We start from the raw sequence: 21231 nt of genomic DNA, 5'->3' as shown, positions 1-21231 counted from the left end.
AGGTCAGCCTAGAACATTTCACCAGCCGAACCTAAATTTACTTATGGACAGTTTATTGCCCTTGCTCTTGTGCTAACATTGTCCTTTAGCTTAAATAGCTCTTCTCCCTCCCTGGTGTTTACTTCCCTCATGTGTTTATAGAGTGCAATCAGATCCCTTCCCAGCCTTCATTTTGCTAGGCTAAGAAAGCCAAGCTCTTTGTCTCTTCTCATAAGAGAGCCTCTCCATTCCCCTGATCATCCTTGCAGCCTTACTCTGCACCTCTTGCAGTTTTAATTAATTTTTCTTGAACATGGGTGACCAGAATTGTATACAGTATTACGGATTCCTTGTATAATGGTATTAATACTTCCCTATCTCTGCTGGAAATACATCACCTTATACATCCGAGGATCGCCTTTATCCTTTTCATGGCCTTGGTACATTTGTGGCTTATAGTCATCCTGTGATCAATACACCCAGGACTTTCTCCTCCTCTGTCATTTCCAACTATGAGCTCCCAGTTTATAGCAGAAATTCTCGTTTTTAGCCCCTAAGTACATGACCTTGCACGCTGTACTATTACATGTCATCCCATTTTATTCCTCCAATCCTCTAGGTTATTCAGTTCTTACTGGATAATATTTTTCCTCCTCTGTGTTGATGCCTCCCAATTTTGTGTTGTCAGTGAATTTCATTAGTACATTGCTACTTTTTGTCCCGAGATCACTAATTAAAATATTAAATAAGAACTGTCTCAAGACTGATAGTTGGGAGGCTCCACTAATAACCTTCTTCCAGGCACAACCCATTGTTCTTTCCCTTTTAGCCAGTTTATATTCTCGAATTCATCTAATAATTTCCAACGTGGAACTTGAAATCCGGGTAGATTTGATTGATTGTATTTTCCTGGTCTAGACTATCATTTATCTTGCCTAAGAAAGTGGTTAGTGGTGTGATCTGCCTTTTGTAAACCCATGTTGCATTTTGTCCTATTTTCCATTTACCTCCATGTCTTTAAAGAAAAGATTAATTAAAGTTTTTTCCAAAGTCTTGCATGCTATTGAGATCAGACTAACAGGTCTGTAGTTGCCTGGAGCCTTTTTTCCCTTAAACTGCTTTTGATAGTCTCCAGTCTATATGGTACTACTATCCATTTACTAGATTTATTAAAAATCCTTGCTGCCGAATTTGTAGTGTGTGCCAGTTGGTCCAGTATTCTGGGATGGAGATTATCCAGTCCCTCCACTTTGAATTTAAAGATTGGATGGCTCTTTTTAAAAGATAAGCTCCAGCTCAACTACCAGATGTGGGTTTAATGCAGGAATCGTTGGTCTGTTTTCAGGTCTGTGTTGTGCAGGAGCTCGGACTGGGTGATCATAATGGTCCCTTCTAGCCTTAACATCTGTGAAACCTTTATTCCAGCACAATGTTGATTTTGTCTTGGAATTGTACTGTTTTTTTCTCCAAAACAATAAAGCATCACTTCATGTGTTCTGGAAGTAGTTGTGGGCCAGTCAGATAAATATATTGAAGCAGCTTTTACACAGTGCATTCAGATGGTGGAGGTGATTCCTATATTAGTGTTGCCTAACACTCTGCATTTTATTTATTTAAATAAAGTGTGTCCTGTGGAAGTGGGGTGTTTATATAGAGTCCTGTCCCTTTCCACAAATTGCTCAACCTTTTTTTCTAGCAGGGCCCAGTTAGGAAAGGCTCAGTTTAAAGGCTTCAGGATCTGACATCCATAATCCTGTTCCTCTGGATAGGGGAGTTTAGGGTCCTACCTCTGATTTTTCTGGATGTCCATAAGATGCGGGGGATTCCCTCTTGATCGTTGTGCTTGCATGACACAGGAAATGTGTCCTTGGTGCTACTGCCAGCACACTAGCTGAATTATGGTCTTTACTGCAGCTTCCCCTGTTGACCATTCTTTGTTCAAGTGTCCAGGATGATTAGAAAATGCTACATCTAGTGTTTCCTCTGGTTCTCCTGAATCAAGGAGGATGTCCATATGTTTCCTTGGTGTTTTTCCCCCACCAGCCTAGGTATGCCATTGTAATGTCCAGTGTCTGGGTCCCGGCAGATTTAGTTTGATGACTTGGACCTCGAGGTCCATCTCCCAGAGTAATTGGTAGACGTTCTCTTCTCTGTCTATAGCTAGTACTGGAAGCCTTCTAATCAGTGCTCTCTCAGGATAGCTTTAATGCCACGTCAGCATCTAACAGAACTTGTCTTTGGGCCATATTGGGTGGCTTGACTAATAAGGCTTAGTCTCAGCACTCTATTGCATGTTCCTGTCTTGAGCACCCTGAAGATGGAGCAGTGTTTTGATCCAAGTGCTGCTTCCACCTGGATTCTTTTTCTTAAGAATTAAGAAGTTAAGGTTGTCTTGTCAAACTCCAGTTGTTTCTCTTAGAAGGATAAGTGACATTTTTATTTTATCCTCAGGGTTTTTTCAACCCAGAGTACTTTTTGAAACTACTACCAGGTTTCTTGAACTACTATAGTTGCTCTGTATCATTTCTGTGAGGGGACAACTTTTCTTTCTTATGGCTTAACTTTCATGCATTTCCAAGGAAACAGATGCAGTCACCTGGATGTCAGCAGAACAATCCAATTCCATTTGATTAGGACACAGTCCATCTGGAATTCAGATACATTCATAATTCATATCCTTGCTGGCAAAATCAAAGATCGAAAAGATTCAAAATCTACCATCTACTGATGACTCAGTTTAGCTATTTTAAAAGAATTTAGGGAAAAAATCTGAACATCTACAAGTCTCAGAGCAAGGTCAACTCATTTGATTCCATAACCTGGGTAGAAGAAATGGAACCTCTTATGAGAAGAATTGCAGATCTCTGGCAATCAAAGCGTATGTTGATCAGACGCAAGGAGATACAACACCTTCTTCCAGTGCTGTCTTTGGTCAGAGTCATTCAGTCTGCCATTCTCCCTACATGTGTCTCCTCATCTCATCCTGGTCTCTTCCATACCTCACACTTGGAGTAACAATATGTTCACTTGTCAACATGACTCCAGACTAGTAGATTCCTTCTACGTGTGAGAACAGACCGTATGGACTTACCGCAAGTTTGTCTCCTCTTAACAGAGGGAATCACTACAGTGGCATTTTCCTATTCAGGTACATAGTTTATCTATTTATAGCTTTTTAAGTTTTGCAAGTTCTGGAAGCATCTCAACTTGGACTGTAATACAGTTCCACAGCTTATATATGGGAGCAGTTTTGGCACCAAAATTGAGACTATCTGCTGATTCTGTGGTCTTGTGGATGTGGTTAACGCAACAATGCTGACTCCAGAGGAATCCTTTGTTAGAAGAAGATACGTTTTCAGTTTGTTGGTATTGTCTGTGTCTATCCAAGGTTGTTGAGGGTATCGTACATTGTGTGGAAATTGGTCTGATTTCCGTAGTAGAACTATAGCAGCAGCTGATCTAGTGAATGATTATTGTCCCTCAATGACAGCAAGACTCTCACTTTCAGTAAATTGTTTGTTCCACTCAGATTCACTTGTCTATTGAACAAAGTAATTTGGGGAATCTTTGTTGATTTTTATGTATTTCTGCTCCTGAAATTGTTTAATACGTGGACTGTCACTTTCCAGTCAAAACTTGAGATCTATGGCGAGTTATTTTTTCTCATTAGGCTGGAGATATCGGATACCTAGATGAACAGATTATGGCTTTGCACACAGAGATTGTGGAACTGCAGAGGAGTCCATATGCAAGGCGCCAGGGAGATGTCATGGAGAGTCTGTAAGGAAAAGGGCTATTCTCTCATACTTGTTGAAATCATTTTACATTGTAACAGGTTTTATATTTTTTGTTCTTTTTTGGTTTTATTCTCCATTTTGAAGAGGTTAAAGTAAGTGTGTGGGGAGTGGGAGGGGGAAGAGTGGGTGTGTTTACACTTCAGTACTCTAGAATTATATACCCAGGCTATTTGAAAACTGCACGCTTGAGAGAGCTAAAGTTTTTCTTGCTTTGTTTTTAGCCCAAAGAGGGAAGTAAACTTCATTGAGCCATTATTGTATGAAAATGACAATATTTTCTCAAACATCAAGTGTTTCAATGTGGTTTTGGAGCAATAATAACATTTGTTTAAAAAAAAAACCAAAAACCTTGAACTTGAAAATCGTTAGTATATTCCATTTAAATCCTACTTTAAAAGAACATAAGGGTTGTAAAGTGAAGCACTCAAGTTAGGAAGTGCCAAAGTAAAGTTTGCACATGCAGTCTTAACTTTGTCCCTTTGTGCATACGTATAACCATATAGCCTATAGTTATTGGATCTGTTATTTCCAAAGAAACTCTGTTCTATACAGTGCTCAGTGAATGTGTACTAACCGAGGTAGGTGTCTTCCTGATCTCTGCTTTATTCACTGTACATCCCTGAATGATTCCCTACACACTGTCCATCCTGGGCGTTCTGGGGCCATATCTGCTCTGAGTTACGCTGCTGTCAATTCAGAGTAAGTGCACACATTTCAGTATATTTACTTTGGAGTGAAAGCAGCCAACGGGGGCAGGAGGAGGGGTGCTGGTTACTCTCTGATAATGGTAGTGGATCCAGCTGGCTTGGTGTGCAGTCTCCAGCAGTGCCACAGGTCTGATCAGGGCTGCAGACTACTGTCTGATGTGTTGATGAGTAATTTGTGTCGTGAAATTGCTGGTTCGGCATTGGGGTTCAGAGTGGGTGGAGGAAGCCTACTTGAAACGGATAAGGGAAAAAATGTGCTGTTGAGTATGTAACCAATTATCACGTAAACCACAGACAGGCCGAGAGCAGGAAGAAATGTCCCTTCCCTTCCTGAGTAAGTGAATGTTTAGAGCCAGGAAGTGAGAAGAAAGGATGATCTTGTGGCTAAGGCACTGGACAGAGGCACAGGAGATCTCGTTTTTTCCCCAGCTGTGTCAGTTTCCCTGTATGACTTTGGGCAAGTCACTGTTGCGGGGGGTGAAGAGCAGGCTGGGTGCCTGGCCTCGTGGCAGTTGGGGGCTGGCAGGGTTGAGAAGCAGACTGGGGTATGATGGGGTGGGGATTTTCTCTCCATCCTTGTCTCAGATTTTCTCTCCTCTGTGTATTGATTTTTCAAGCACCAGTGCATACCAACAAGCACCGGGCTGGGATTAGGGCACAAGAAAGACTGCTGGATCTTCACACTTGTTTGCACAGCATCTAAAACTTAATTGAGGGAGTTGAATGCTAATAAGCTCTCTTCCCCCTACATTACGGGTGCAGTGTAGTGGTCTGCTGTCTAGTTTGGGGGTGCCAAGAAGAAGGCGATCTCTTAGCTATTTCCAGTGCTTATTTAACTCGTGACGAACTGGCAGTGGCTGTGTAAGCCCTTGTGATCTTGAGACATCAGCTGTTGTAATTCCCTCTTGTGGGGCTATCAGCAAGACTGATGCAGCGCTTGCAGCTCGTTCAGATTAAACCGCATGACAGCTTGCAAATTTGAGTTGTTGAGCATATTCAGTCTGCATTGTGTTCTTTACATTAGTTGCCTATTAAGTGGCAGATTCAGTCAGTTATCCTTACTCGTTTATAAAGCTCTGAATGGGACTGGCTCTGGTTATATTTAAGACTCCCTTCTTGAGTCTCTATCTAATGGAATTTTGCTCTCCCACACCACCTGGTGCTTCGGGGTTCTACCATCATGCCTGAAGCAGGCCTGCGGTCGAGCCTTGGCTGTGGCCGTCCCTGCAGTGTGGAACTCCCTCCTTCCTGAAATCTGGCTACTTCATCTCCCCACTCAAAAAACACCAAAAACTTGTTTTTTTCAGAGGTGTTTTTAAATTACTCCTGCTGTTGCTGCTGTTCTGTTTTTTTTTCTTATTGTTTTTGTTTACCCACCCTGACGGTAATTTTGTTGAGGTTGGGGTATTTTCTGATAGTTAACAAGAAAATGCTGTTGTGGTTGTTCAGCAACCCCAGCCTTTTTGTGGAGGAGGGTGCTCTATACATATATTATTACTGGGACAAAACACAGGACATTTGACTGGAATATGTGATTCCCTTGAAACTCCTCTGGGAGTGAGTAAAGGTGGGTGGGTGGGCTGGCCAAGGAATGGGAGATTCCAGGTTTATGAATGGTCTGCATGATGGGAGAAACTAATCTGCTGTGAAAGATTATGCTGAACTTTTTGAAATAGGAAAGGGAGGATTTGACATGACATTGGAAGCTTCCACATGTAGCCGCTTTTGAGTTATTTAAGGTAGGCAGAGTATCAAAACTTACTTTAAAGGGAGAAAGAAATGTACCTTTTTGGTGATCTCTTCCTCGTACTCTTCCCAAATGTCCACAATGGAACTGAGAGCAATCAAGGAAACATGAGTGCAAATGGGGAATTTGTCAGGCAGTTATACAGAAGAAAAGCAAACAAAGTTACTAAAATCAAACCTTCAATGTTTAAATGTTATATGGGAACAAAATCCTGGTAGATTTTATGGCAATAATAAATATGTTCAAAGTAATTGAAGAAAGCATAGAATTAATGCCATTTAGACTGAATATCAGCAAGGTAAATACAGAATTGTGAAGAAAAAGGGACATCTTTTTAGGAAATGTGGACTTCTATCATGGAATGAATTGACATGGATTCCTAATGTTGGAGGGGCAGGATATCTATTAGTAAGATTTAAAAATTGGCTCTATCTTAATAAAGACCTGAATATGAAATCTTGTTACTCTTGAATATTACAGATGATCAGTTCCTCTGTGTGTTTGAATACATGTATGAAGTGATTTCTTCTTTTTGCAGTGAACAAAAAGCCATAGAACTATACAAGCAATTAAAACCAAGACCTCCAGGTACGGAACAGGCTTATTCTATGACCTACATAAAACTCAAACCTTGCAAGTAATCTTTGCTTTCAACAGTAAATATCAGACTTTTTACATTTCCATTTGCGGCAGGGCAGAGGGAATGCTGGACAAGGAGGGGTGGAGATACACTTAGAGTGATGGGGTGGGGAAGACCGCAAAGTCTTGGTGGGAGCTGAGGGGAGTGGTTTGATGGTGTGCCTGTCCAAAGACATAGGTGGTGAGTGGAGGAAATGTCGGCAACATTTGTGAGTTGTGTAAATATCATCATATATCAATTTCACTACCAAAAAATTAGATGGCCCATAAAATGTAACTTGTTTAGTGATCCTTTTCATTACACGTTCTTTTATATAGTGTCAGAACTGCCACACCCCTTAACTTTGGCCTGGACCTGACCAGGTGGGTCTGGGGTAGAGGAGGTAGGTGTCATGATGTATATATCAGTCTGGTGTTACATAGCATCAGCTATAAGGTAAAAGGTGATAGGGTTCTGGTCTTGTTGTCTAAGGCTTAATTGCTCCAGGGCTGTGCATGCTGTTAACCCTTCTTAGTCAGTTACTAAGGTTTAAAGAAAATCATGCAGATCACCAACCCAGCCTTGTTGCTCAGATCTTATTTTAGTGTGGGATGGTACCGTCAAAACCTTCTATGCTACTTACAGCGCTTTCAGTTTGTCAGGTCACTGTCACTGGCCAAACCCAAGCAGACACCCAGATGAGAGGGGAGAGAGGAAGAACAGATGCTCTAATGTGATCGTAGTGCCTTGATGGGCCACGCTGAGAATGTCTACCCTATTACTTACAGTCTGCCCTGAGTGAAACAATCTGCCAAACTGGTGGTTTATTCTAAAATTAGATTCACCAAGCCAGTAACAAAATAGCTTCTGAAGTATTGCCACCCTTACTTTTGTGCTGCTGCTGTGACAGTACTGCTTCAGAGTTAGGCAGCTGGACAGCAGCTGCTGCTCTCCAGCCATTCAGCTGGGAAGGCAGCGCAGAAGTAAAGGTGACAATACCGTTTTTCATGGCTGTGAATTTGATAGGTCCCTAACCATATTTAAAGTTCTACCACTCCCAAAGGATCAGATACATTGCCCACCAGGTCAACTAATATTTTAGATCTTACCCAAATGCATGCTTACAACCAATCCTTATTAACTAAGTCTAAGATTTATTAATATATATAAAATATATATAATATATATAAAAAGAAATATGTATTTCTAAGAGCTCAATATACATACAAATGTGTGTAAAGTTCTTAGGTCAGCTTCGTAGCTGAGATGGTAAGGCTGCTGATTTGTAAAAGTCTTTCTGGAATCCATATAAAAAGGTTACAGTCCAATAGACAGTCCAGTTATAGAGTCTGTTCACGTTCTTCCATGAGAAATTCAGGGTAAACCCGGAAACCTCAGTCTTATGGCTTAGACCTTCCCTGTTAAAGTTTAAGCAGACCTGAGATGAAAAGGATCAGGCCCAAAGCTTCCTTTATAGTTCAAGTAGGTAGGGCACTGACAGGTAACTCTACCATGTGGGCTTTGATGAAAGTGAGCTGACAGTTTGTGATCTCTATTCAATGGGTCCTTTCACAGACAATACTTCTAGCAACAGCCATTCAAACTCTCAAGACAGTTCACAGGTAGTTACTATTTGGAATTACAAGCTTTGAGAAGAGATGAGGACAATAATATTATTACACCACCAGTCCCATCTAAATGATAATATCCCCCTTTGATCTCTGAGTCAATAGAATATAGTAATGAAACATTAGAAGATAGGAACAGGATTTAGCAACTACAAGCTAATCAGATCACATTGTTAGATTTCTACTGGGATGCAGGCAAACAGATACATTTAGCACTTACTCTTTGATTCTCTAACCATACAGGCAAAAAGGATATTCTAGTCTACTTAACATGGCTTTGATAACTATCTACGAGGAATGGCCCTGAGTGTTAAAGACAGAGAGAGGAACACTTTTTTTCTGAACTGGTGATGGGGGTGGTAGTTACTGTGAGCCTCAAGCTGGAGTCACACCTCTTCCACTGGATAGGGGAGTCCTGGCCCTGGTTAGAAGGTTGGGCTGGAGCTGGTGGATGGTTTCTCTCCCTGTTCCTGTGCCAAGAGCCAGGAGGACAATGTCAGGGGAGCAGGTAAAAGCCACACCTCGGTCTGGTTAGGTAACCCTAAGAAACATCATGGTCTGAGGTTGACAGGGCTCAAGGCTTTATAGAACCAGGAGTTGATGCAGAAAGCAAAAGTCAGACATGGAACAAACAAAACGACCAAAATGCAGTTGTGCCACACCCTGTCCCTCCAGTTACCCTAAATGTTATAAGACGAAAAGGAGTACTTGTGGCACCTTAGAGACTAACCAATTTATTTGAGCATGAGCTGTAGCTCACAAAAGCTCATGCTCAAATAAATTGGTTAGTCTCTAAGGTGCCACAAGTACTCCTTTTCTTTTTGCGAATACAGACTAACACGGCTGTTACTCTGAAACCTAAATGTTATGCTTCAGTTCATGGAAGCTGATCAGCCGTCCTCCCAGAGTTTCCCAGTGGCCTTTTTAATCCATGCGTGTGGAATTGTTGAGCAAGATCACTATGACGGACACTGCTGTCCTAAAACCTCACCAAGAGCTCAGCCTTTGTAACCATTTCCTATATGGCGGAGGTGGTCCTACTGCAGTAGTACCTAGAGTTCCCCGTCAGGAATGAGGGCCCCATTGTGCTGGTCACTGGACATATAGAAAAAACAAAGGCAGCTTTTGCCCCCTGAGAAGCTCACACTCCTAGTAGAAGGAGGTGGAACAGATGGATAAACAGTCAAGTCCTTCTTAGCATTGTTCTGGTTAAATGATTTTTTGGCTTTTTCTCAAAGGTCTGGAAAAATAGCTCATAGGCCTTAAATCCATTAATCTATCTGTGGTAACCAGTCCTGGGTCTGATTTCACTCCCATGACCTAGTCAAGTGTAGCTGATCAAGCTAGCATGCAAAAAATAAGTCTATCCATGGCACCACAAGTGATGGGAGGGGCCAGGCACCTGTGTATATACTTATGGGCTTAGACAGGCACATACTCAGATGGCTAGCTGCCACACCACCACTTACAGCTATACTTCTATTTTTAGCTCTCTAGCTAAATTAGAACTAGCGCGGTTATGCCTCTTTGAGTTGGAAGTTACACCTCTAGCTCAAAAATTAGATGGACTTTTAGCGAGTGCTTTGGTGGAGGCCTGGAGTGGGAGTGCTGTGGAGATTGTAGCACCCTTCTCTCTGAATGTCCCAACTTGTGCACATTTACATACTCACATGTGACATTCTCTTAATTTATTAGTTAGTTACAGTTATTATTTTGGGGGTTTTCAAACATTTATCGGGTGTTTCCTGCTTACTTAATAATTGTATCCTGGGCTAAACAAACTCTGAAAACTGAAGTCCAAGTCAAGTTAGTCCCAGGTTTCCATTTTTACTGCGTTGATGAGTCTCAAGTTAGTGCTACACTGAAATCATAGAATCATAGACTTTAAGGTCATAAGGGACCATTATGATCATCTAGTCTGACCTCCTGCACAACACAAGCCACAGAATCTCACCCACCCACTCCTGTAACAAACCTCTAACCTATGTCCTCCAGCAAGTGACCCATACCCCCACGCTGCAGAGGAAGGTGAAAAGCCCCCAGGGCCTCTGCCAATCTGCCCTAGAGGAAAATTCCTTCCCGACCCCAAATATGGCGATCAGCTAAACCCTGAGCATGTGGGCAAGACTCACCAGCCAGACACCCAGGAAAGAATTCTCTGTAGTAACTCAGATCCCACCCCATCTAACATCCCATCGGGCATATCTACCGCCAATAGTTGAAGATCAGTTGCCAAAGTTAGGCTATCCCATCCCCTCCATAAACTTATCAAGCTTAGTCTTGAAGCCAGATATGTCTTTTGCCCCCACTGCTTTCCTTGGAAGGCTGTTCCAGAACTTCACTCCTCTGATGGTCAGAAACCTTCATTTAATTTCAAGTCTAAACTTCCTGTTGGCCAGTTTATATCCATTTGTTCTTGTGTTCGCATTGGTACTGAGCTTAAATAATTCCTCTCCCTCCCTGGTATTTATCCCTCTGATATATTTATAGAGAGCAATCATATCTCCCCTCAGCCTTCTTTTGGTTAGGCTAAATAAGCCAAGCTCTTTGAGTCTCCTTTCATAAGACGGGTTTTCCTTTCCTCGGATCATCCTGGTAGCCCTTCTCTGTACCTGTTCCAGTTTGAATTCATCTTTCTTAAACGTGGCAGACCAGAACTGCACGCAATATTCCAGATGAGGTTTCACCAGTGCCTTGTATAACGGTACTAACACCTCCTTATCTCTACTGGAAATACCTCGGCTGATGCATCCCAAGACCGCATTAGCCTTTTTACGGCCATATCACATTGGCGGCTCATAGTCATCCTATGATCAACCAATACGCTGAGGTCCTTCTCTGTTACTTCCAAGTGATGCATCCCCAGTTTATAACAAAAATCCTCGTTATTAATCCCTAAATATGACCTTTCACCTTCAAAATTTTTTCCAAGACCTTGCATACTACAGATGTCAAATTAACAGGCCTGTAGTTACCCAGATCACTTTTTTTCCTTTCTTAAAAATAGGAACTATGTTAGCAATTCTCCAGTCATACCATACAACCCCTGAGTTTACAGATTCATTAAATATTTTTGCTAATGGGCTTGCCAGTTCCTTTAATATTCTTGGATGAAGATTATCTGGGCTCCCCGATTTAGTCTCATTAAGATGTTCAAGTTTGCCTTCTGCTTTGGATGTGGTAATATCTACCTCTATATCCTCATTCCCATTTGTCGTCCTACCGTTATCCCTAAGGTCCTCATTAGCCTCATTAAAGACTGAGGCAAAATATTTGTTTGAAAAGGTCTCTATCCATATCCAGATCGGATCCCAGCGGTCTATAGCACACCCCAAGCACTATCCCAGGGAAGGCTCTAGTAGCTTTCTTCCCAATGTGATTTTTGCCCAAACTCAGAAATGCTCCTTCTACCTTTTGATTCATGCACTCTTGTGACTTTTCTTCTATGCCCAATGTCCTTGCAGTTCCTCATCCTCATGCCCACAATACACATGATCGCTTTCTGGCATCTTCCCTTCCTTGCCATTGCATCTAACATTCTTAATCTTTCCCTCTGCTCCTCCTTCCCCACTTTTTAAATTATACTGGCTGGCGTGATGGTGGGGAGGGTGGCAGAAATTGAGACAGCCCTGAATATTGTGGCGAGGGTATTCTAAGGGCAGTCAGAGGAGGGATTTTTGCATAGCTATGTGATGGGTAAATAGCTGTAGTCATTATGGAAAGTATCGCTTGGGCAGAGTGCCTAGAATTGTATAGTGAGTGTGGAGAGGTGGGTGATTAGTGTCAGCTCCCCTGTGCTCTGACTGGTTCAGATGATTGATGTGTAGTATAACTGCGTGCACCGGAGAAGGCTTTTTGATTTAGTAGACTTAACCCCCTTCTTTTTTAATTGGGTCATAAATGATCTGGAATAAAGGATAAAAAGGATAAAAAAGAGGTGGCAAAATGTGCAGATATAAAACTACTTAAGATCATTGAATCCCAAGAAGACTGTGAAGAGCTATCAAAGGATCTCTCGGAACTGGGTGGCTGGGCAACAAAATAGCAGATGAAATTTAGTGTTTATAAATGCAAAGTAATGCCCGTTGGAAAACATAATCCCAACTATACGTATAAAATGATGGGGTCTAAATTAGCTGTTGCCACTCAACAGAGACATCTTGGAGTCATTGTGGATAGTTCTCTGAAAACATCCACTCAATGTGCAGCAGCAGTCAAAAAAGCAAACTATGTTGGGAATCATTAAGAAAGGGATAGATCATAAGACAGAAAATATCATATTGCCTCTATATAAATCCACGGTACGCCCACATCTTGAATACTGTGTGAAGATGTGGTCGCCCCATCTCAAAAAAGATATATTGGAATTGGAAAAGGTTCACAAAAGGACAACAAAAAAGATTAGGGGTATGGAACGGCTTCCATATGAGGAGAGATTAATAAGGCTGGGACTTCTCAGTTTGGAAAAGAGACTACTAAGAAGGGATACAATTGAGGTCTATAAAATCATGACTGGTGTGGAGAAAGTAAATAAGGAAGGGTTATTTACTCCTTCTCATAACACAAGAACTAAGGGTCACCAAATGAAATTAATAGGCAGCAGGTTTCAAACAAAGAAAAGGAAGTATTTTTTCACACAACGCACAGTCAAGCTGTGGAATTCCTTGCCAGAGGATGTTGTGAAGGCCAAGACTATAACAGGGTTCAAAAAAGAACTAGATAAGTTCATGGAGGATAGGTCCATCAATAGCTATTAGACAGGAAGGGCAGGGATAGTGTCCCTAGCCTCAGAAGCTGGGAATGGGTGACAGGGGATGAATCACTTGATGATTACCTGTTAATTCCCTCTGGTGCACCTGGTATTGGCCACTGTGGGAAGACAGGATACTGGGCTATATGGATCTTTGGTCTGACCCCGTATGGCCACTCTTATATTCTTATGTAGGTCTCTATTTCTTTGGCAGAGCTTGTTGGGTAAAATCCTTCTTTGACCTGTGGGTTTGTGTCTGAACTGTTTTGCTGAGAAGCACTCTGCTAACCAGACGATTGGTATCCCTTCCAGATCACGCCTACAGTGACAGCACTGACATGGTGAAGATTATCGTGCAGACAGTGCAGAGCCAGGATCGAGTTCTCAAGGAGCTCTTTGGACACCTTAGGTACCAGAAGAGCTTTCCTTTCTGGAGGAAAACAGAGACAAAATGCAACTTCCATCATTCTGAGCTGGAGACCTTTTAACATACTAATTCTGTTGGGGAGCAGAGAGAGCCCTTGCATTCATATTCCAAGAGCAAAATCTTCATTCAAAGACCGTTCAGATTGCTGAAGGGCACATTCCCATCACTGTCCCTAAACCTTCAAAGCTAGTAAAGGGGAAGATCTGTCTCAGAACTTGCTATACATCCCCCTCAAATTATCTGTTGTCAGTGGGGCACTGCAGCTCCCCACCAAGAATTGCTTTCCCCTTCAAGGACATGCAGACACTCTATACTCCTCACATTCATTTGACTCATACTGTAACACAACCCCTTAACGCTTTTCCTAAAAGCATTTCACATCTCCTCTGGGAACCTTCTCTCAAGAAACAGTACATATGTGACTGTTGCTGAGGTGGAGGGGTCCATGGCAAGAGGTTTCTTTGTGAAGAAAGACTAAAATACAGCAAATTCTAAGTCCTGAAGCCTTCTTTCATTGAACTTTTTGTGCTGTGTACCTTGATCATTAGACCCGAAGACTTCCAGGAGCCACCGTGGTCCTAAAGAATCTTTCAGTTGTGCATCTGTGCCTGCAGCTATCAGTGTAAATGCTGAGGGTCAAGTACATGTTTATCCAGTTTTTCCTTAAATAGCAAGATGTAAAATCAGTGTAGCTACATTGATTCTTCCAAAGCCTGTGCCCCACTGAATGGCAAAGTGATTGTGATTTCTCCTTTGTTACAGCAAGCTGTTAGGCTGTAAGCAGAAGATTATTGATTTGCTTCCAAAGATTGAAGTGGCTCTGAATAACATCAAGGAGGCTGACAGCTCTGTGATGCAGATGCAGGGAAAAAGGCAGAGGGAGATCTGGCATTTGCTGAAAATAGCTTGTGTAAGTGACTTTAGGATTGAAGTCTCTAAACGCTAACAGTAACCTCTTTAGCCAGGCAGTGTGTGACCTGTCAGATCTCTGATGGTTGGTAAAGTGTTGTGGAAGGTTTGAAGCACTACGTGCTGAGTATACAGGAATTGTTCTGTGGCTTATGCATGCTGTTTATTATTTGTTACAGTGACACTCAGAGGGCCACGTTTTGCTGGGTGCTGCACAGACACACAGCAAGAGACAGACAGTTGCTATCCTAAAGAACTTAGTCTAAATAGCCAAAACAAGGAAGAAGCCTGCTTTGAAGTAGCACATCTGCTTCCTACATTGCTGCTGTTTTGCTGGGGAAGCAAAGACAGACTGTGTGGCTGGAGCACCAGTCATATCAGTTTGAGTCTCTGCTCCCCAAGGCTACCCCCTCGGGTCCTGCGGAAGTGCAAGCCTTGCATCTCCCGGCCACTTGCCTGTTCAGTTCTGAAACCATATACAGCCCTCCCCAGCGAGGAGGGTTACTATAGTGCATGGCCTTGGGAGGGCGAGTGCCATAGGTGACTTCAGCTTAAAATGTACAGTATGTGCAATGTGGGTGAGTTACTGTGGATGTGAGAACCTTTAACACTGGCAATTCATCGCCTTCTGGGGCTTGAATTCGTTGCCTTGATGTTTCATTGCCATAGCTTTTGCATTAATGTACATTTATCTTGAATGATGCTCATAATGCACTATTCGCAGGTCTCTTGGCTTGTATACACAGTATAAACCCAAATGAAGCAGGACTAAAATCTGTGTGTCCAGTGAATATGTGCAATGAAAATAATTCTGCTTCTATCCTAGACTCAGAGTTCTGCTCGATCTCTTGTGAGTTCCAGCATCGAAAGTGCAGCCACCCCTCCAACTGCTACATGGTTGCCTCCGAACTCCTTTGGCAACATACCCCATCCCCTCTCTTCTATGGCAGCTCCTAGAGATGGGTAAGAGCCAAGGAAGGGAGGTTATTGCTAAGACCAGTCTGTCTCTTTTCTGAAGAGTATACCTATTTTATATGCAAAAGCTCTGAAAGCCTGCCCTCCCTCACTGAGTTGTAGTGTAGACAGGCTCCAACTGTGATACATTAGCACGTTGGACTTCTTGAAAAGCACACAGCTTGTGTGCTGCCTGGTACGTTTTGGTAGAGTAACTGTGACTTTAGACATACCATTGTGATGGCCGTGGTGTAAGAACCAGAATAGAATAAGGCTGGCCTATGAAACACTGTGAACCACAATCCATCCTCTCTTCTTGTCGAAGTCCTCTTGTTGGCAGAGGCTGCCTGGCCTTTCGTTAATTCTGATTAAAGCTGGCCGCATTTGGCGTCCATTGCAGCTGCAATAGCCTGAATCTTCTTCAGTTCAAGTGGACTCTGATTGTTCAGTTTCTCTTGACTGATCTGGAGCTGGGGTCACTGAGGTTGCCTGTGCTCAGGGCAGCAATTAACCTGTGATCTTGAGCTCCCGTTCAGTTGATTGTTGGTGAGTATGTGGAAGGACAGAGTCCTAATACATCTCGTATGTTACAACCATACTGAATATCAGAATCAGAAACGAGGCTGAAGTCTTGTTCTTTTATGAAACTTGCTGGCCCCGATTGCTGCTCTTGTGATGCTATGAGGGTCCACCCAAACTAGCAAGGGGTTCTGGCACCGCCTGCTTCTGTGCTGTGCAGCTTTGGCTCAGAGCCCACATACCAGCAGCCTGTTCACTGCACAGTGATCTCACCTTGGTTTCCACCCACCTGGTTACTCCTTGCAGGGTGACACCAACAGCTCTTTCAATTCTGAGTCTCCTCAAAACGGTGTCCAGTTACTCTCTCGGATACCTAGAAGTTGTATGTGCTGCCTCCAAAGAGACAGAACACACACCAGCCTGTTAGTTTAGCTGAGGACTTCACCCTTTAGTTTAGTAGACAGCACTGAGATGGTTTTGTAGTAAAACAAGAGCAAGTTTTATAACAAAGAGCACATATTTAAGTGACAAGAATAGAAGACACAGATGTGGTTACAAGTAAAACAAAACAAAACATGCTTTCTAGTGACTAAAACTTAACTTCAGCAAGTTTCCAGAGACTTCAACTCACTTAGCTAAAGGATCCACCTTTTTCAGATTACTAGAGCTCTATCCTCTTTTGTCTGCCCAGTGTTGGATGCCAAAATGGCTTTATGCTTCCGCTTGTATTTCCCAAAATCTGTTGTCTATTTCAAGAGCTACGAAGGCTTCATGGAGTGTGGGCTCCATCATGATAGCTAAGCGGTCTTCCCCTTCGCTCATTTAGCTTGATGGCTTTGTTAACTTTATATGTAGATGTACTTTTCCTCTGAGATGTTTCCTGGCTCAATTTACCCTGGAGATGCAGGAAAGCCGGTGAGATGACATTCCTTTGTCTAGGACAGGCTGGATTTATGCACTCCTTGCAAAACACCTTTTTCCAGCACACATGTATCATTCTTTATACACCACCTGTTACATACATCACGTGATAATATTAAAGACCAGCATCTTACTGGTTTGCATACCTTACATGATGCCTTGTGTTTACAGATTACGACAACACTGTGTTGAGGCAATGAATGTCAGGCCTGATGTGAGTTATGGTATGGTATGCCCTCTGCCAGTTCGCATTGAGGGACTTCCTGGGTTACACCTAACTGCTGTAAAAGTTCTTGTCTTAGCTCAGAGCAGTGTGCTTCTTTGCAGGCACCCTACAATGCCGAGATCATATCTTTAAAAATGGGTAGCTGCTGTGTCCTACTTTTTGAGTCTGTGGTTGAATCTGGTGTATCTGCTGTCTCACCAAAACTAGCTTTTTCTTTACTTTAACTAATTTATGTTCAGTGAATCTAGTCAAGTTGTACACTGGCAGAGGAAAAGTAATGTGCGCCTCAGAGTTACTCTTAGGCCACTGGAAGTTGGATCAGGAATCTCTTAAATTGGGTTTATCTGTGTGAAAAAGATTCATGTGATGTCATTCACTCTAGAAGCAGGACAGGTTCTTTTCTGAGTTTGGGAGTTGGCTACTCACTGAGTGGTGCAGACCTTGTCTGCTTGCCCCATTTGGAGTAAGAGAAGAATATATTAGCACCAGTATCACCACCTCCATTTTGTCTTTAGAGTGAAGATGCTTAATAGCAGACATACAAGTTGCCCAGCACTGACATCTGCTCTATCTGAAGCACTATGAAAGAAAATAAATTAAGGGGCAGTTCATAGAGTTAAAGGCCACAAGGGACCACTAGATCACCTAGTCTGATCTCCTGTGTGTCACAGGCCACCAGTAGCCGCACGCTAAATCCAACAACCAAAATTAGACCAAAGTATTACAGTCCACAGGAGACTAGACTAATTAGATGCCACAGGGAGGGAAATAGGAAGGCTCAGGGTGCACCAATGCCTAAGGCATGGTAGGGAAATGATGAGAGAGAATCCTGGCAAGTGAGCCACACTCCACGCTGCAGAGGAAGGCAAAAAATCCCCAAAGTTATTGCCAGTCTGACCTGAGGGGAAATTCCTTTCTGACCCCACATTTGGCAAAGTGTTCATTCAGTTTTTGGGCTATACATATATCTTTAATCTCCTTCCCATCTATGCTACATAGCAGCCTGACCTCATCCTTCCTTATTCTCTTTTTATTTCTAGAACTAAAAAAGTCATATGTAGTGTTGTTGTAGCCATGCTGGTCCTAGGATATTAGAGACACAAAGTGGGTGAGGTAATATCTTTTATTGGACCAACTTCTGTTGGTGTGAGAGACAAGCTTTTGAGCTTACCTGAAGAAGAGCTCTTTGTATGTCTCTCTCACCAATAGAAGTTGGTCCAATGAAAGATATTATCTCACCTACCTTCTCTCAAAAAAAATTCTTATTTATTTTAATCTCCTTGACAAGAGCTAATTCACATAGACTTTTAGCAGTTCATTTTATTCTTACATTTCCTAACCTCCAAGGTGTCACTTTCATTCCCAAAAGGTTCTCTGCTTACTATTAATAACTTTTTTGAGGTGGTTATTCATCCAGCTGGGTCTGGAGTCTTTCCCTACAAGATTTTTTCCCCTTGCTTGGAATGCAAATTTCAGACAGTTTTTTGAATAGTTGATCTGAAGAAATTGCAAGCCGCCTCCAACTCTTAAGTCTTTGAGCTCTTTAGCCCAGTTCATTTCTTTAATTAATTCCCTTAATTTTCCAAAGTTTTCCCTTTTGAAATGAAAAACCATAATTGATGCCTGGTTTTGATTATCCTTCCATTTAGTTGAAACTGAATCACTCGATCCAAGGTTATTTCCTACGACCAGCTCTTTTATGATGTCCTCACTACTTATCAAAACCAAGTATAAAATTGCATCACCTCTTGTTAATTCAGTGAGAAGTTGAAAATGAAAACTGTCATCTATCGCATCCAAGAATACCTGGGCCATATCAGCATTAGCAACATTTATTTTTCAATCTCTATCCAGCAAGTTAGTCTCCATTATGACACAATTCCCCAAAGTATTTATCTCTCTAATAATATTAGAGATCTGTATCCATATCTGAGTCCAGCCCTGGAGATCTGTTGCATACCCCAACCATATCCTAATAGAACCTCTTTTATAATCCTTCCCCAAAATGATTTTGACCCAAACAGATTCAGTTTTATATATACTATCACATTTTATTTAACAGTTTACTGCATCATTGATATAGAACTCTATCCCTCCACCTTTACCTTTATTGCTATCTTTCCTAAACAGCACATACCCTTCAATGCCTGTATTCCAGTCATGAGCACTATTCCACCATGATCTCTTATCCCTATAATATCTGGTTTGGCCTCCTGCACCAGTAGTTCCAGTTCCACTGTTTTATTGTCCTGACGACTTGCAATCATGTTCAGGCATTTCAGTTGTTTCCCTCAAACCTCACCCAGCTTTCTAGCTGAATTAGGTATACTCCTTTTGCTAACTGTAACACCTGCCTGACTCCTGTTCCAATCAGTGTGTACTATTTTTCTCCTTGTTGTACATATTCTTCCCTTGTGGTGTTCCATTCTTCTTCGAGTCCTTGTCTATATGTGCTCCACATGCACTGGAGATCAGAATGCTTTAGTCAACAGTGTCCGTTGGCTGCAGCTGCTTCCTGCATAGCCTCAAGCTCCTCCCCTGTGAGGTTATAAAAGGGGATGGAGTGACCAACTGACCCCTCAATTCCTTTCAGCACTTTTGGCTGTGAGATGATGCCAACTGACAGTGCCATCTCATCCATTCACACATTAGTTTATCTATAAATAGTTTAGTTAGGGTGTATTGTAGTAGTTGATGGGTTTTAATTTAATAGTATTTTTTTTTATTTGGTTTGTTTTTTTCCAAGTAGGGAGACCTCCTTGTGTCTAAAATTTTTGAGGTTTTAAATGTTTATGTGAGGCTGTTATGCATGTTAATAATGCTCACTCCAAGGCTATGTCTACACTACGAATTATGATTGATTCAAGTTACATGGGTGTACAGCTGTGTCAGAACTGCGTGTAGTCACCAGCAGTGCCTGTGTCGATGCAAAGTGCAGTGCGCCACAGGTAAGTATCCCACTGTCTGGCACAATGCCTTTTGGGAAATTTTTGCAATGTGTTGTCGGATAGAAACAACTTGCCCAGAGATCTCTGGGAGCTGGGGGCCATGGTCCCAGCATGCAACTTTCTCCATTCAATAATGCCATCCATAGTCCATAATTTTCATACCATTTTTTAAAAATCCCACAAACCTGTGCAGCACTTCTTGATGTTTCCCAATTATGTCTACTGCCTGGGTGAGTGAGATGTTAGGAAACGTTTAAGGATTGCAAGTCCTTTTCCGAAGAGCTGCTAGATCCAGAGAAAACTGTCTGAAAACTATTGGTTCGAGAAATCAGCGAGGCCTGCATCAGACTGTAACATTACCCAGGGTACAATCTGGACAGTTGAACAGCTTTGTACCCATAACTCTCTAGCCTGGGGTGCCTTTTACACTGTGTTGCTATCAGAACAGCCAATTCTTGCCTGTTCACGCAGCCTTCAGCATGCAGATTCACTCCCAGCTAAATAATGAGCACTCTGACCAATCACTCATGAATTACATACAGGGCAACACCCGCAAGCTCTCTAGTCCCAGCCTTGTTCCCACAGAGATGCTCATCTTGTACTGCTCAGTACCTTTCTGAACAGTATTAGATCATAGGAAGTTTTAACAGCTCTATTGGGGCCTCCATTCGACTCTCTTGCATCCTGTCCACTGCCACCTCTGTCTCAGAAAACTGCATTCATGATAGCCATTACCTGTCAGGAGGGTGGGTGAGTTGCAGGCCCTGATGGTGGGGCCTCCTTACATGCAGTTCTCCAAGGACAAGGTAATGTTCCAACCACACCCAAACTTCTTATCCAAGGCAGATTCTGTTTCATTTGCACAGGCTGTGTATTTGCCTGTATTTTTCCCTAAGCTGCATCGTTCCCTGGAGGAGTAACATCTCCATACGTTAGACTGTGGTTCTTCGACATGTGATGCAGACATGTATTCTAGGGGGCATGTGTGCACCCCACATGCCGGAGACTTTTGCCTAGCAGTACTCTTACACTGGTAGCGCTCATGTCTTTGTACAAGACGTTATCACCTAGAGATGGTCCGCACAGAAATTTTGTCCCTT

At 42.3% G+C, this 21231-nt stretch overlaps 1 protein-coding gene across 4 annotated transcripts in view; it reads left to right on the top strand.

Moving 5' to 3' along the window:
• CHUK (component of inhibitor of nuclear factor kappa B kinase complex) overlaps window positions 1-21231 on the top strand; it is a 77329-nt gene that overhangs the window by 51772 nt on the left and 4326 nt on the right. For all 4 annotated transcript variants that reach the window (XM_073353132.1, XM_073353133.1, XM_073353134.1 and 1 more), the window contains exons 15-19: window positions 3650-3759; window positions 6769-6818; window positions 13540-13636; window positions 14417-14564; window positions 15390-15526. In XM_073353132.1, the coding sequence (XP_073209233.1) occupies window positions 3650-3759; window positions 6769-6818; window positions 13540-13636; window positions 14417-14564; window positions 15390-15526 (542 nt within the window). The remainder of the gene's footprint in view (window positions 1-3649; window positions 3760-6768; window positions 6819-13539; window positions 13637-14416; window positions 14565-15389; window positions 15527-21231) is intronic.

The sequence above is a fragment of the Lepidochelys kempii genome, chromosome 7, assembly GCF_965140265.1.
Source record: "Lepidochelys kempii isolate rLepKem1 chromosome 7, rLepKem1.hap2, whole genome shotgun sequence".
Taxonomy (NCBI): domain Eukaryota; kingdom Metazoa; phylum Chordata; order Testudines; family Cheloniidae; genus Lepidochelys; species Lepidochelys kempii.
Note: the sequence above shows the minus strand (reverse complement) of the source record. Positions and strands in the feature narration are given on the sequence as shown.